Below are 17289 nucleotides of genomic sequence, written 5' to 3'. Positions count from 1 at the left end.
TAGAACAGGAGGCTGCTCATTCACAAGGTGAAAACTGTTGACCAAGTAATCCATAGCAAAGTAAAGTAGTATACTGCATTAGACTATAGATGGAAAATGGCTAATACATGCACACTTAATCTATTACATGTAAGACAATTACAAGTTCATCATAAGTAAAGAAAAGCAAATATTTGAGCAGAGATGGTTGCTGTAGAAATACATAATTTGAGATATAATTCTTCCAAAAAGGAGAAAAAATTTAAATATTTACCTGTAAAACTTCAGAGATGGTGCCACAGACAACAATACAAATGGCACTACTGTGTAACAAATGGCTATTTGAGTTGCTGCCCACGTTAATATATCATAAATTAATTTGTGTGTGGTAGAGCCAAGAAAATAGTGTCTCACATTGTTTCTTATCTAGAAGAAAAAAAAGAGCAGGTTTACATTCTGATAGCTTGGGTTTATTCAGATAGCTACTACATCTACCAAAATGATATAACCTTATGATGGATTTTAGACCACCTCTGTTGTCTTTCTTTTCATCTAATCTATATTACAATGACCCTGGTTTAAAAGTATCCACATCACAAAGAACATTCAATATTCTGTGGCCTTTGTATTGATTTCCTGTTAAAATAGAAGTAGGTTAAGGTTAACTTGTCATACTGGTTCAGAGACTCCTTGCATTTACAGGAAACTGAAATTAAGTATGGTAAAAGTATTTTGACTTCTGTCTAACGGCAAATAAAGTAACACTCTTTCACATGTACTGAGCACTAATAAATGTGAAAATTACTGAACACATCACAAAGCCAAGAAAACTGACTTTATATAAATAACTACTTAGATACCTCACACCCCAGTGCAGAAAACGTTAAGGTTTTATAAAATATTTAGAATATATATTTACAACAGGCCACAATTTTTTATATTTTTCTTAAATATTACCAGTGAAACCTCAATATGTCTGTTCTAAAACAGCTCTGAGACACAGGATGCCAAAGTCTATTCTGGCAGCACCTGGGATGGATGGATGGATGGATAAATGGATGGATGGATGGATAGATAGATAGATAGTTAAGAGTATAATTGAATGTTATCAATTAATGTAGTAGACCCTGTTACACACATGCACATGGGAGGCAGCTAAAGGGTTCAAAAGAAGATCATTCCCAGTTAGACCATGAAGTGGCAGACCAAATGCGGGAAATTCCATCTGTCTCCCATGATGTCACTTCTGCTTCCGCCCGAGAAGACATTACTTCCAGTTCTGCCCCAGAAAAGCCCACCTCCTGATGATGTATTTTCCACATCCCAAGAAACCATAGTCCAATGACCTAAAATTAAACGCTGTTTTATATATTCTTATTACTTACTGTACGTGCTGCCATTGTCATAAATATGCCTGTTAAAAAAGTTAGGTAATATCCTGGATAAACACCATGCCAAATCGCTGAAAGCAAGAATGTTGCAGCTGTGGGGTTGTACGAACATCTCTCATAACACACTCTGTAAAGCAGAAAAAAGCAAAGAATTAGACACTGCCATCTCTCCAATGCCTTCACTTCTTAAATAGTATACATGCACTTACAAGCCTCAAAAAGCAGTACCTACCCAAACACCCTTCCATCCATTCACCCACACATCCACCCATCTAATTCTAATATCCTAATGCTGCCTTTTAAACTATTGAGCCTTCTTATTTCTTTATCCTTCACCTACTGTCAAATTCACTCTGTAATTTCTTCTACTTTTTGCAATGGGTGTGTAAATACATTTATTTAATCACAGGTACACTCCATTAACTATCACTTACAGACCAGATTAACCAGAGAATAACAATAATTTATTGCATGTAGATTTTATATCACATTTGTGTCCAATAACTTGTTACATGAAAGTTGATTTGGATGAATGGATCAGCTAAGAAACAACTGCAGGACACAAAAGAACATAATATAAATGTAGGGCCACATCTATCATAAGGAGTGTCACAATCCAGTATTACTAAGTAGGGCCCTCAAGAGTTTAAGTCGCCAAAGTATCCATCTCTATTTCCTATATTTGTGTGTATTTAAGAAATTTAATGTGATGCATTTGTGGAAGGCTGAAAAGTCATTTAACCTATTTTAAGATATTTTAAATGAATATCATTTTTGGAACCCAAGAACCCTGAGCAAATGCTTTTAAGCAGCTTAAAATTAGTAACCAACACTGGGAGGATGTTAGTCTAACTCACTGAAATCAGGATTTACAGTCATCCATCCAATCAACCAAATTATAAAACATATTTTTCACTATGAGAGGAAACCAAAGTACAGTAATTGCCAAAAAAAAAAAACATGCGGACAGGGAAAAAAATGCTCCAAGTGGCAATGAGTAAGGTGGGAAAGTTACCTTACCTTATAGTGTGAAACAACACCATTAACCAACGTGGCACATTGTAAAACCAAAAACAACTTTCAAGAAATACAGTACCGTATTTTAGGAATAATGAAAAATGCAATATAATGCACTTTCAGTTCAACACCATCATCATGACTAGTTTAACATTCCTTGCCCAAGTTACCCCAGGACGGCTAAGTCTTCCCTCAAATCTGTTACATTCTACCTCCAATTTGCTGCACCTCTTTACCTCTTGACTCTCACACATTATCTTTCTAATCTTAGTTCTTTCCAGTTTTGTTTCATATTCTGTTTTCATCTATTGTGTATCATTCCTACAGAGCTTACTACTCATTATAAAGCTTTCATAAACCTTTCTCTTCAATTCAAAATACTGCTTTAGAAGTCAGAATAGAGGTCAGCTCCTAAAATTTTATCTATGCACCAACATGTTACCTAAGTAGTGGAACGTCCCTTCATTTGTGTTTCCTTTATAACATAATGTTGCACTCATCGGCTACAGACTACCTTTCACAGCAGTGATATTTTTGGACCCACTTTTGATTCTTCCAACGCCTCCACTACACACCACATGGCCACACATCCATTTCCTTCATTACTCCTGCTCCATCTCCTCAAATCATCACGTTGGTCTTTCCTTTTCTTCTAAAATTGTTTTCCATTTAAGTATCTTCTTCAGTTTAGCTTCACTTCTTGACCTTAACATTAGACAATCAGAGTAAGACAGCTCCTGTGAAAATCCTTCACACACTTCTCTGGTTGACACCTCTATCACTATCACAAAAGCAATTGACTCAGAGCAAATCCTGGTGCAGCCCCACCTTCACCTTCAAACTTTTACTATCCTCATCTGCTGTCCTGGCCACTGTTTGTGCTTCCTCAATAAGTTGCATCACCAGTCACTAGCCATTTATCCACACCTACCTTTCTCTATGCCCACCTCACTAGGAAGGTCTACAAATTAACAACGCATCTTCTTTGCCTTCACCTGACACTTTTGCTGCATTTGTCTGATGACAAAGTTTCAATCTTATTTTCCTTCCCTGTAGTGGGTAAGGCTTTGGACTTCAAACTCTGAGGCTGTGGGTTCAAATCTTTATATCCCACTACTGATACTGTGTGACCCAAAAGCAAGTCACTTTACCAGCCTCAGCTCCAACTGGAAATACCAAAGAAATGTAACCAATTGTGTCTCAAATTCTATTAGGCACATTGGATAAAGGCATCAGCCAAAAATGTAAATTTAACTATATGTCCTAGTGTGATGTGATTGCATTTCATTTTCATTACAGGAAAATCTACATACTGTATATGAGAACTTTATCAATGCATAATGCTATATATGAATTTTCTATGGAAAAATGAATAATCCAGCTTCTTCAAATGTAAAATATTTTGACATCACAATGTTGTATACAATGCCTCATACATTTTACTTTAAAAATCACACAATAAATGCAACAATCCTGCATCTCATTAAAGCAAAAAAACATTGACAGCTGCCCACAAATGATGACAATGAATTTTTCCTTTTTTTCTCTTTGTATGTACCCTTTAGTGCTCATGCTGATGGTGCATATTTAGTGATATTGAGAAGCCTGTCTCAGGTTTCACCTGTCATGTGCAGACTGTAGTAATTTGTGTAAATGCAAAATGAAGACCATGTTATTACATTACAAAATATCACAATGTTGCACCACTATCAACAGTCACACCCTGCCTTCCTGGCTCTGTCTTCAACCTTTTGATACTGATTTAGGGTTACAGCACCAATGTCTTTCTGTGCCTGGGAAACAAAAATCGTCTATAGAATCAGATGTAAGATGGCAGAGTTGCTCTCACTTCCAGTGAGTGTTTAATTTTATTTGAAACTGACATGTGGCACAAAGGACATAAACATGGAGTTATATCACCTGTGAGCAGTGAGATCATAAAAAAATGTTATGCAAAAAGTTACCAAATTTTTACTGTATCACACCTACGCCATGGTTAAAAACAATACTGAAGTACTTGTATATTTTATGAGCTGCAGTATGTGACACATTATCCTTTAAGTCTGTAACATAGTCAAGTGGAGGATATTTGAGAAGCTGTAATGTCTGTGACATTAATTGTGAATCTATGAGCTAGCACCTGTTTTTGTTCAGAAGTCATTCTGATTACCGAAGCTAAAGGAAGAATGGACGGAAACTAGTTCTGAAGAATACTGCATTGTACAGTGTGCTAAAATAACCGAAGCTTGAGAGCATATTAATCTTTCAGTAGAGCAATTCACCAAAGCAAGACTGGAGTAAGTCAATGCTTGACAAGCCCATACAAATCAAACACCACAAATCCAAGGAGAATGTATGGCACATTTTAGAAATGGTAGTCCAAAAGTGTCATTATAGTAGGTAAATCTGCGAATCTGTGTGAGTTGAAATCACACCCAACCAACATACAAAGCTCGTAGACTCCTACCACAAAATACTTGAGCAAAGGAAAGGTGCAGAAAGGTGCTATATAAATAAAATCTGTTATTATTATTTTATTACTTAAAGCTGTTATGGAAGGAAAAGGTAGCTCAAGCAAATATTATTGTGTTCATTTCAGAATACCTAAGGAAACAGCTTATTTCAATTATAGACAATTATTTTTCTTAAACATGTGAGGCCTGAAATATTATAAAAACTAAAGAAAACAATATGTAACTTATTATTTAGTATTCAGTAATGTTTGAAACTATATAGACAGAATACTTTTATAAGATACTACTGTATATACATACATACATTAACTTCAAGCCACCCTTAAAAATAATGGGATGAAATCAAGTAGACGGAGGGAGCGTCGGTGCTTTTAGACTCAAGGAAGACTTGAATGGAAAGTAAGTGAGGAATCTTAAAGCAAAGGTTGAGAAATAAGAGATGAATATTGCAAGGAATGCAGGGAATCATTTAATTTATTTTTGTTTTCATTCTGTGATCGTTATTCACATATTTTGTAGATTTACTTAATTGTTAAGGGCACCGCATATGCACAACAAATTTGCATGCCAGCTATTTCCAAACCATTCGAATTGTATACCTTTTCAGCCATAGTGATGTCTGTATATTCCAGTTATCCAGAAATAGTTTAAAACTTGTAGACAACTGCAAAAGAATTAAAACAACTAGTTAATGAAATATCCTGTTTATTACTTTCAAAAAATTATACATTAAAGTTGTAATCCTAAAAAATGCATTACCTCTATATCAGCTATTCTTAAGTTTGATACCAAGTCCCAGCGTGGCGTTCCATCCTTCTTGTACCCATTAAAGCCAAAGCCTGCTGCATTGTTGATTGCATCAGCTGTTAAAAAAGGGAAAGGCAAACTCAATATAAAACCCTGTGACTGATACAGTACAAATAAGATGAATGCACATTCTTTTTACTGAGTCTGTTTATATAAAAAGTCACTTTTTGTCTGGGAGGCATCTTAAATCGAGTGATGTATGTACTGTATAATTTAATATTATGTTTTATGCCTACCCAGAATTTCAGGGGAGGTGTTGAGATTAAAATATTTACGCAATCATTTTGGATTAAACTTATTTTTGTCAGAAACAGCACTGTCTTTTGCAGAGAATTTTTGCTAGGGTCAGTGTAGAGGTTAAATAATGTTCACTAAAATGAGCTGTCTCTGATCTTATGAAGAAGTTACCAAGGAAAATGAAGGACATCACAGACTGGCATGTCCTTACCATGCTGCCAATCTGCTTGTATATGTTTCTCTTGTGACAAATCACTTTGTATTTTAGTTGTTAAAATTTTTTACTTTCCATCTTTCTTAACTTATACAACAGTATAATTCAATATACAGTAATTTTTCTGTAGTTAAGAATTAAAACCTTTCAAATTAACCAATGTTGTAAACTACTAGCTTGTGGTTAATCAGTCACTTTAGGTTGTTGCATGTTTTTGCAGCATCGATTTGCATATTTCTGAACATACTGAAAATAAATTTATATGTAGTTTTTCTCTGAAGCATACAAGGTCAGCCACAATCAAACACACAAATCTCAAAAAAGGGTAAAAAAAATAATCATTTACAAAACAAATGTCATAATTTAAGTATGTTTTGTTCCATCTGTGACAAAAGTCAAACTAAGATTTAAACAATATGATTCATTCAAAAGAAATAAAAGCAATGAAACTGAATCCTGTAAAGTAAGACTGAAATAAACCACTGCCAAAAAACTGAAAGTGAATAGATGCCTAAATTCAGAACTTCTGTGCGTAAGAGGTCATGCAATTGTGTGTAGGCTCAGGCAAGTGCAGTAAGTCAATTCATAAGGAAAATATAAAAGAACTGAATATCCTGAACATGGTATTATACCTACTGTGCTGTGCTATATGTGGCCAAGCTCAAGAGTTCAATCCTAGCACCAAATTAAGACTTAAGCCAATATTTTCCAGAAAACTGTAATCCAGTCTTGGCTAGAACAGTGTTCCCATACAAAGCTACATTCTGTGTCTGTTAGTCACCAGATGATTGCTTGTGTATCACTCCTTTTTGCAGTTCTTTTATTTAGCTGCTGCTACAGAACTGAAAGTATACTCATGGAAAGAATCAATATGAATAGAGTGCCTATTTTACTAAATCATAAGCAATGATATGATGGCAGGAAACAATCATGTTAATGACTTTCATAAATAAGTTTGCAGCCTGTTCAGTATAGCAGATAATTCCAAAGAACCTTAAGTGTGTCCTTTCAAAAAAATCTTTAGGGTAGCCTGGTTGTTGAGTTCTAGTATGTTTGTTATAACCGTATCATTCTCACCATATGATATCTGCTTTCCATAATTCAAAAATACAGTTTATTTTCAGTGAATTGACTAAGCTTGTAGATAAACATGGAACAAACATTCTTGTGTCTTTATCTTGAAGAGGTAAATGAATGTGACAAAAATTAAGTGGCATCAGCAAACAGAGTTGTTTGTGAATTGAAAATTAGTGAAAGCAACTCTTCAAAAACAGAAAGAAATTTGTGAAATGCTTGAAACACCACTCATAATTTTGTTTTAAAGAAGAATGATTACTTTTGAACCATGTTTCACAAACAAACAACTAAACCCAGCAACACCAAGACAGCAAGCAGCAAATAAACTACTGTAATCTAAAAATCTGCCTAACTTAATTACTAAACATTTGTTAAAAATCTAAACATCACACACTGCTTAATAAAATTAACACTTTCTAAATCTTACTTCATTATGCACAAGACCCACATCTCTAATTTCTATACATCTACTTTAAATGTAAAAAATGTACAGTATGAGAAAATTAATTTTTGGTACCAGCTTTTGTTTTGAAGAACACAATGATGCATTATTAGTTACCATTAAAAGAATTGTTTTCACATTGATTCCTCTCCCTAGGCAAATGCTTACAACATATGTTCCACAAATCAAACTTGTACCCATATTAAAAGCATGCTGTATCTGAAAATACTGTCACACTAAATAACTTCACATATTTAGCAATTTAGAAAACAAATGAACTTCAGTACTATCTACCTGCCATAAAAAGGTCAAACCTTAAACATGCAGCATGGAAATCTTCACTTCACTTTAAGCCTGTTACTGTATGTCTGTCTCAATAGAGATGCTTCACCAGATATGTTTGACTGCTCAAGTCTTCTACCTACACTAATTATTTACACATCAAAATCTTTTAAATGTGTCTCTTCTGACCGATGCCCAATGATTTTCACTGTCCTGCATGTCAAGAACTAGTAAGAAACATTATTTCTGTGTTTAGCTGACAGAAAAGTTATAAAATAATTAATAGTTGATGTCGATTCCATTTATCACGTATAATCCATGGCATTAAGGATAATATTAAAACACGCACACATTGTCAAACTCACGTAATTGATTCAGGGACCAAGGTGCCAGAGGCTATCCTAACAGTTCTATGTGCAAAGCAATAAACAGCTCTGGATAGGACACCAGTCAATACACACACAAAAAAAAAAGATTAAAGAAGTTTAACCTATAGTTCAAAGGTTTTATAACATTAGCATCTTATTCATATTTGGGGTGCAGATCAGCTGTATTTAGATAATGTCTAATGTGAAAGAAATAACACAAACTTACTTTTAGACAAAGTTATGCACTGGCAACTTGTTTTTACTATGTTTTAATCCAGCACTTACCAAGAGTCCATGCAAAATAGTATTTGGGTCTAGTGGCCAGCATAGCGATATACAAATAGATAACTTGGATATAACATGGTGTTGATGAAATGAAGTGGTCATCAATAGTGTGTTCCACTGAAAAATATTTCGAGACAGTGAGGTAAACCAGTAGAGAAACTGCACAGACTGACAACTTGTGTATCACATCTGCCTGAAATAGAAAGAGGTATAAAAAACAATTAAAAGATAACTTCTGAAAGTTATAGCAATTCATATTATTCTTCATTTCCTCCTAAAGAGAAAAATATACACATGGATACATTAATACATACATACACTCCTTATCCCCTTGATCAAATTTGGGATCACGGAAGGGGTACTGGCCCACTGCAGGGCACACCCACACTGACATTGCTCTATGGCAAATACAGTCAAACTAACTTGCATATGTTAAAGGAAGTATTTCTGCTGTAATCATGGAAGAGGACAGTGGTAAAGTTATGACGATAGTTGAAATCAGTGTCAAAGATTACACTTACATTTTGGGTGGGTTTAGCAGAACTGAAGTTCAAGCCTTGTAAATGGCATCAGTTACCACCCACAATAAGAACTCCTAGTTTTTCTGAGCTTAAAGACACTTTTGACTCATTCTTTCTTTCATGATATGTGGAATTCTTAATTGAAGTTTAAAATGATCTAGTAAATGATTTATAGCAAAACGAAAGACTCCTCAGAATGGATGCTATATATCTGAACCACATTTCAGTAAGAAAACAGATGTCAAAATCGGTGCTTATACTAAAATCATGAATTAGGACTGCCAGGTGGATAGTTGGTGGATAACATTTTGTGATGATCAGATGTGAATGAATCAATTTTCTCTCTGAGGCTTTGTTATGTAACCAATATTGAAACAGGCAAATCTGCATGCACTCCCTTTGTCTGGGTGAAATTTTATTCAGATTTTGCTTAGAAATTTTAAGGAGGTGTAATAAATCCCTTGTTAAACCTAGACAGGTCCCCTATGTGTCAGTATGGGTACATGAACATGCTCTGTAATGGATTGAAAGCTCCTGTTTAAAATGTGCCAGACTATCAGATGCATGCCAGCCTGATGCACTTGCAAAGGTGGGAGTGCACATAACACCATTAACTGAGGAGGGAAACACAGCCACTAACAGTATTTATCAGACATTAGACAGAAGGCTGGGGTGCATCAACAATGAAGCAGACATGCTACTTTAAGTAAAAATAATTTTATATAAGCAAGTATATTATCCAAATGGCACAATCTAAAAAAGCATGCAGAAAGTCATAAATGGGCAAGCAGAGGTAAAAAGAAAAAGTGATAAACTCCAAAAGGGTAAATCTAAGTAATGTCAAAAATAATATGCAGATGATCTAGAAAAAGGAATGAAGCACAAGCCTAGATTTCTGAACCAAAAAAAAATAGTAAGGTCAAACAACCCATAATAAGTAAACTAAAAAAACAGGGGGACTCTGGATGATTAGACAATGGCTAACATGTGAATGCTTGTCAATCTGAAGCTGTCCTTCTTATTTTCATGCTCTGTGTCGTGTGACTGTTGTACGGTAAGCGTAAGCAACACAGCACCAGCACATTCCTCACATGAACATGATTAAATTTTCTCCTTTTCTTGTAATTAATTTTTCTTTTCCTCATACTGTATACTTTTATGTTATGCTATATCTCAAGGCAATGTGATAACATGTTCATTTCACACCTACTATATGACTATTGATGAAAATTTGACTTTTTTAAAACCTGGGTAACAACATCCTATTAAAAAATGATAAATTAGCATTTCCCTTACTTTGTAGAATAAAAAATAAGGTTGTTGCCTCAGAGCTGTAGTTTTTTTTATAGTTTAATAATATTAAGCACCTATAAGACAACAAAAAATATGAGAGAGGAGAAAAACAAATTATTTACAAGCAGGAAATACTCAGGAAGTGTATTAGTGGGTGAGATGATTGCAACTACTGTATATGCCATGGAAGCTACATTCTGACAGTGAAGCTTTTAAATTGTGCAAATGTAGGTTCCAGTATGATAAATGCTTTAATTTAAAAGAGAACCCTCTGGGTGCCAATAGAAATGGAGTAATCGGACCAAAGTTCTATATATTTAAAATGATTTCTTATGACTTTTCCCTTACAATTCACATGAGAGTAAGGTATTTGAGAAAGCAAAGGAAAATAAAAGTAGGAATTAAGAAAAATCCACATAAATTAAGAAAGCACATACTGTAGAAGGACTAGTCTGTGTCACCATGGTAATCTCCATTAATTGATTGGGTAAAGGATTGGACTATAATCCAAAAAAACAAGGCTTCCAATTCAAGCCTCACCAATAACTATTTGTGAAACCCTAAACAAGTCACCTCACTTATTTGTATTCCAACTGACAAAGAATATGCAAACAGTTAAATATTCATGATCAGACTGTCACTCCTAAGGAAAACAAACTGTAAATGTTAATAATTTACTGAAAACATTTCTCTCCCAGCTGCAATTTCTCTGTCCTCTGTGGATAATGCAAAATGAGTGATGTGAGATTTTTGTTTTTTTTTCAAGGCAATGTTTCATTTTGTTTGCCATTGTACAGCACTAGTCACTGCTGAGTTCTGTTATGCCATAAAATTCTTTCTTTCCATTCTGCATGAAAACATGAAGACTGAAAAGTTTTCTCAGCCACCACTGCAAAGTATATGGGGTAAGTAACATAAAAAGTATCATACTTGGATGTAGTATTCTTTTCATAACATACAGGGTACTCATCAAAAGCTAAAACAGTTCTGGTAGGGATGCTCTGGTCAGGGTTTTTTAGGGCCAATACCAATCACCTATTTCCTTTTACAATAACTGCCCAATTCTGATAATGACTGCAATTTTTTTTTTTTATCTTTTACATTTTTTTTAATGACTGGACTGACTGACTGACTTTTACGTTAAGTTCCAGCATAAAGTTTTATGCTCTATATTAAAGTGGTATTTTTATATATAAAATTGCAGACCCCAAGTGTTACCTGTTTATTTTTTATTAACAAAGTTAAATTCTGGTTGGCTTAATGTTTAGGGGCCAAAAAAAATTGAAAATAAATAAATTCCCTAAATTACCATAATACATCAGGTAAAGGAGCACTACTATCTCCATATGACTACCATAGTCATCTGTAGTACAACATCAGACAAATTAGATTGGCGGCCAATTGATCAGAGCATCGCTGACTTATAGGAAAATATCCTGGTTTAATAAACATTTGCTTATGATTTCTATTTTATTATGTCCCAAAGTCAAGTTTACCAATTACTGTCCGTTTCTTAGCCTCTTTCTGACAATTCTTTTTGACCATTTTGTTGGCCTGTTTTTTATTACTGTTTTACTACTACTACTTTAACGTCTGCCTGTTTGGACAGCGAATTGGTAGACATACTTTCAAGTAAAAACCAGGAGATATGTGTAAAAAACAAAACAAAAAAAGATATATGCAAAATTAAACCGAAACCCAATGCAAGAGACAAGAGGGTCAGAACCAAAAGTATGTACAAGGAAAGAGAACAATGATAAAAGTTGAATACTTCAGAATTGTGGTATCCATAGGATTTGCACTCATTGTCGCCCTTTTATGCTGCCTCATCTATTATGCATGGATCTCGACCTCAGAGGACACGCCCCTAGCAGTGGTGGAAGTGGACTGAACAATGGCCTTTGAGGACTTAAATCATGACACTGTCTAGGTCACTCATCTGAAAGATCAGGTGGTCTTGAATATATAGAAACTTTAATAAAAGGAATGATCATAAAGTGGTTTATAAAGAAAAGTAGCAGTTTTTTTAGATAGATAGATAGATAGATAGATAGATAGATAGATAGATAGATAGATAGATAGATAGATAGATAGATAGATAGATAGATAGATAGATAGATAGATAGATAGATAGATAGATAGATAGATAGATAGATAGATAGATAGATAGATAGATACTTTATTAATCCCAAGGGGAAATTCACATGGTTGGGTATCGATGAAACAAACAGCCTTCTATCTGGTTAGAAAGAGTTGTATTTTTTTGTCACACACAAACTGCCTTGTAGTGTTCTATTCTGAATTATTTCTACACTGTCATTCAACTTGCCGAGTCACCCAGCTGTAAATATCAGAGTACAGGGAGGGTCACACTTGAATGCCGATCTATATTTCATGCAGAAATTAATGTTAGTTTCTCATCACACTGAAAATGACACAATAAAAGTAGAGAGTCACACACTTTGTGCTTACTGGGTATATTTCTACATGTTGCTGTCAATAAGATTATGAGGCAGGGATAGAAGATGGTCAAGTGTACATTTCAAACATTTGAAAATAAAACTACATTGCAAGTGACACAGTGACGTTCTTCAGACTTCAGTTGCAGCCTAAAAGTACTTTTAAAGTGTTAGCTAAATAGGGCAAGATGAGATACTGTACGTTGGATTAAACAATCTATTAATTTCAACATTGTTCTGTTATTAATTTATGGTGTACAAAAAAGACTAATCTTAGTTCATGACAACCACAATTCGTTAATCAATATCAAAATTGTTGTCAATTTTTGAGTATACTTTTGGAGTACAAAATCTAGGCAACAGCAGGCTCGATGCTTGAACTAAACCAAGACAGGACAGGAAGTTCATTATAAGGCAATACAAAACTCAAGCCTCCTTTATACCCACACCCAGTGAGGTATTTAGGAGTTGGTAGGCTGTATGATTCTATGTCTTTGAATTATGGAAAGTAGCCAGCGCTCCCAGGAAAAGGCTATGAGCACACAAAGAGAACATGGAGTTGAAGCCTGTCCAGCTGAGACGTGCACACTGTTAATGAATGCCAACATCAGATTTCCTTTGCAAAATATAAATCTGTGAGTCTTCTTTTCCTCTATATAAGAATTAGCATGCGGATACTGATTTTATTTTTATTAAAATCAAAGGTGTAAAAAAGGTGTAAAGAGATGATATATATAATGAATGTAGTAAACATTCTAATCTAATTTAAATTAATTTTGTGTCTAAGACTTATTACTTGTAAGAAAAACAGTCCCTACCTAAATAAAATAAGACATTTCTGAAATACAATTCCCCTATTCACAAAGCAGGAAAAATCTAAATCAAGATTCTTTAAGCAGAGATGTCACTCAATTTGAATGGTTTAATCAATTAATCTTACTTTTGACTCTTAAGCATTTTCACAACATTAGAATTACTGGCTAATTTAACAGTGGTGCATATATGAATCCTGTGGTCAATAGTGAGTATTTTTTTGCTGTACCATATAAAATGATCTGTCATTGTCACAATGTATATTTGTCTTCAGCATTGCAGATCACACAAACCATGTTTTTATGATGACACACTTGTGTAAGTGCCTTTTAGATATATTTTGACATCTCAGGTTTAGATAACAGGCTTTTAAAAGCACAGCATGTGTGCACATCATTATAAAATGCATCTTGAACACTTAAGAGATTGAAAGATTATTTTTAAAGCATTTTATATTCAAAACTCAATCTAACAACAGAGGCATGAAAAAATAAATTTAAAAAGATGAAAGCAAAAAGGCTTCCTGTGATTTAAATGACAATAAATGTTAAATTAGAAATCATAGAAGAATATAGTAAGATTATATTGTAAAAATTAAGATTTCTATTTAAACATATGTTAAACATAAAACAGTTCCCAAAACAAATACACTTTGAGTTTCAGTGAGTGTAATCAACAGTATTCACCTTTAAAGATTTTATTCTAAATTTTGAATGGCCATATTCTCCATTTTCATCTTATTTAAAATAAGCAGATGGTTGGACAGATGAAGCAGTCTTTCATGTAAAAAGAACCTGTTTTTCTTACTGAGGTCATGATCAGCAGAGTGAAGATGCTTGTACTTAAGATCCACAGGGTAGAAGAAAAGAAGAATGATCTCAATAGACTAAGAGTCAGATTAGTACAAGACTAGCAGACAAGACATGTTGAGGTACAGAGAAAAAAAAGAATGGTCTGACTAGATTCAAATGATTTTTAATATCTGAGAACTGCATTGAGGGACAATAAATAATGAACAGATAAACCCATGATTAAAGGTATACCAGACCATATCATAACAGAGCTTCAAGGACACAAACATATGTTTACTCTCTTGCTATCTGTTTCAGACTAGGAAGTGAAAATGATGCTCTGCTCTGGCTAATAAAATAATCATGATATGGTAGTTCCATGATCTCCCATGCTTTTACTGAACTTCTGAACCAAAGAGATACTACAGATTAGATACATGCAGGTTATGGAATTCTTTTAGATACAAACAAGGGGGCTTCGCCCCCTGCTCGCTTCGCTCGCCTACCCCCGGCATTTTGAACCCGTGTCCTCTGGGCAGCCACGTGTGAGGATGACGCACGTTTAATACGGAGCGTTCGCCCGTGTCACTCTGGGGCCCCCCACTGTTAATACGGAGCTCCGTCCGTACTATGATGCGGTGCATTGTGGACTACTGCGGACCCCGTAGTGTTTCCCGTTTCAGTTTGTATCTCGGTCAGTCGAGCTTTTGTTTTTAAAGCTTTTGAATTCCAGTCTTCATTATCTGTAACCTGCTGTCCATGTGTTTGGCCCCCTCGTTTAACCTGTTTATGACGTTTTACTTTGCTTTCTACTCTGTCTTTCATTTCTGATCTCGCTCTATTCTGCTTTTGTTTCAATGACACCTGGTCTGGGGTGAATATATTTTCCCTTTTTAGAGTAATAATTTTCATTTGTTTGCGATACTGTGATGTTTATCGTACGGTTAATAATGCATCAATGTAATGTGATTCACCTATGCTGTATAGTTTGGACGTGTGAGGATGACGTATGTTTAATACGGAGCGTTCGCCCGTGTCACTCTGGGTCTCCCCACTGTTACTACGAAGCTCTTTCCGAACTATTATGCGGTGCATTGTGGAGCACTGCGTACTCTGTAGTGTTTCCCGTTTCACTTCGTATTTCGTTTAGTCGAGCTCTTTCTTTTTGGAGCAGTGCCTGCCTTGTCTGCGGCATTTCAGACGCACGTTGTAGGCGCCTGCGTTCATTAATTATATCCAGGCAGGCGCGTGTTTGTATCTCGGTCACTCGAGCTGTGTCGTGTTGAATCCGTGCCTGCTTTGCCTACGCAGTTTGAGACGCGCGTTGTAGCCGTCCACGTTCATTAGATCTGTCCACGCGGGCTCGGTGTCGAAGCTGTGTTAGTTGTTGATCTGTTTGGTTTTGGAGCCGAGACAGTTTTGCTTCCGCGGTTTCAGACGCGTGTCCGTACCATCTCGGGTTTGATGTATGAACCTTTGTGGACTCCGTAGTGTGTCCCGTTTCACTCTGGGGCGGGGCGTAGACTCCTCTTGTTTTACTATGTCTCCTCCTGCGCCTTCACTACGCATTAGTGCCACTCACAATATGGCGGCGACGCCTGCGCCTTCCGTATTATGTCGGTTTTTACCATGCTGTGTAGGCGCCTTTGCCTTTTGTACTTTACCGCGCCTTCCGACACACGATGTAGGCGCCTGCACCTTCCGGGTCTGCCTCCGCTGTGTGGTGTGGACGTTTAACTGTCGTTGTTTCTGCCTTTATATTCTGTATCTCGGTGTGCATGTGTTTCGTGCCTAGGTTTTTTTGAAGCTGTTGCATTCCAGTTTTCATCATCTGTAACCCGCTCTCCATGTGTTCGTCCCCGTTCTTTAATCCCTTTATAAAGTTTTACTTTGTTTCCTACTCTGTGTTTTATTTCTGACGTCGCTTTATCCTGGTTGCGGCATGTCAGACGGTTCGTAGTCTTTCTCGTTTTACTCTGGGGAGGGGGGCTATGTTCTGTAACCTGCTCTCCATGTGTTTGTCCCTGTTCTTTAACCTCTTTATGACGTTTTACTTTGTTTCCTACTCTGACGGTTCGTAGTCTCTCCCGTTTTGCTCTGGTGCGGGGGGGATGGGGGGTTTGGCTTTGTGTGGCGCCTGCGCACGTGCGTAGTCTCTCCCATTTCACTCTGGGGGGGGGGGGCTTTGTGTGGCACTTGTGCACTATGTCTTTTGCGTCCACGGGCAGGTCCCTGCATCCATATCCGGTTTACCATTCTCGTTTAGTAATATGGATCCTGCTCTGTAAATACTGATACTATATATACAGTATTTTATATATATATATATATATATATATATATATATATATATATAATATATATATATATATAATATATATATATATATATATATATATATATATATATATATATATATATATATATATATATACATATATACACATACTGTGTTCATGGAATATAGCCTACTAAAGTACAGTTCTCTTATTTAATAATAGGAATTATGAATATTGCCAAAGGGTAATTTTTGGTATGATGGTACTGTAATTGTTAACATGGGGTTGTTAATGGGGTTTGCAGGCACTCTGTATGGAGCCTATATTTTTCTTGTGTCTGTTTTAGTTTTTCCCTGTATACTCCAGTTTCTCCTTGCAAGTTACAAAGATACAAAGTTACAAAGTTACAAAGTTTGGAAGCTTGGAAGCTCTTAAGTTGTCCAGCATTGAGTGAGTAACCACCCAGTCCACTGTTGTTTACTGCCTTGTCTCCTCAATTTGCCACAATTCTCAACTTTAATTAAGTAGGCTTAAAATTAATGAACAGAAGGATTACAAAG

At 35.6% G+C, this 17289-nt stretch overlaps 1 protein-coding gene across 3 annotated transcripts in view; it reads right to left on the bottom strand.

Moving 5' to 3' along the window:
* The window catches only part of mboat2b (membrane bound O-acyltransferase domain containing 2b), a 261127-nt gene that overhangs the window by 14474 nt on the left and 229364 nt on the right, over nucleotides 1-17289 (bottom strand). For all 3 annotated transcript variants that reach the window (XM_028796886.2, XM_051924923.1, XM_051924924.1), the window contains exons 8-12: nucleotides 8574-8766; nucleotides 5621-5724; nucleotides 5461-5525; nucleotides 1365-1497; nucleotides 254-405 (exon numbers count right to left, since the gene is read on the bottom strand). In XM_028796886.2, the coding sequence (XP_028652719.1) occupies nucleotides 254-405; nucleotides 1365-1497; nucleotides 5461-5525; nucleotides 5621-5724; nucleotides 8574-8766 (647 nt within the window). The remainder of the gene's footprint in view (nucleotides 1-253; nucleotides 406-1364; nucleotides 1498-5460; nucleotides 5526-5620; nucleotides 5725-8573; nucleotides 8767-17289) is intronic.

Source organism: Erpetoichthys calabaricus, chromosome 3 (assembly GCF_900747795.2).
Source record: "Erpetoichthys calabaricus chromosome 3, fErpCal1.3, whole genome shotgun sequence".
NCBI classification, from domain to species: domain Eukaryota; kingdom Metazoa; phylum Chordata; class Cladistia; order Polypteriformes; family Polypteridae; genus Erpetoichthys; species Erpetoichthys calabaricus.
Note: the sequence above shows the minus strand (reverse complement) of the source record. Positions and strands in the feature narration are given on the sequence as shown.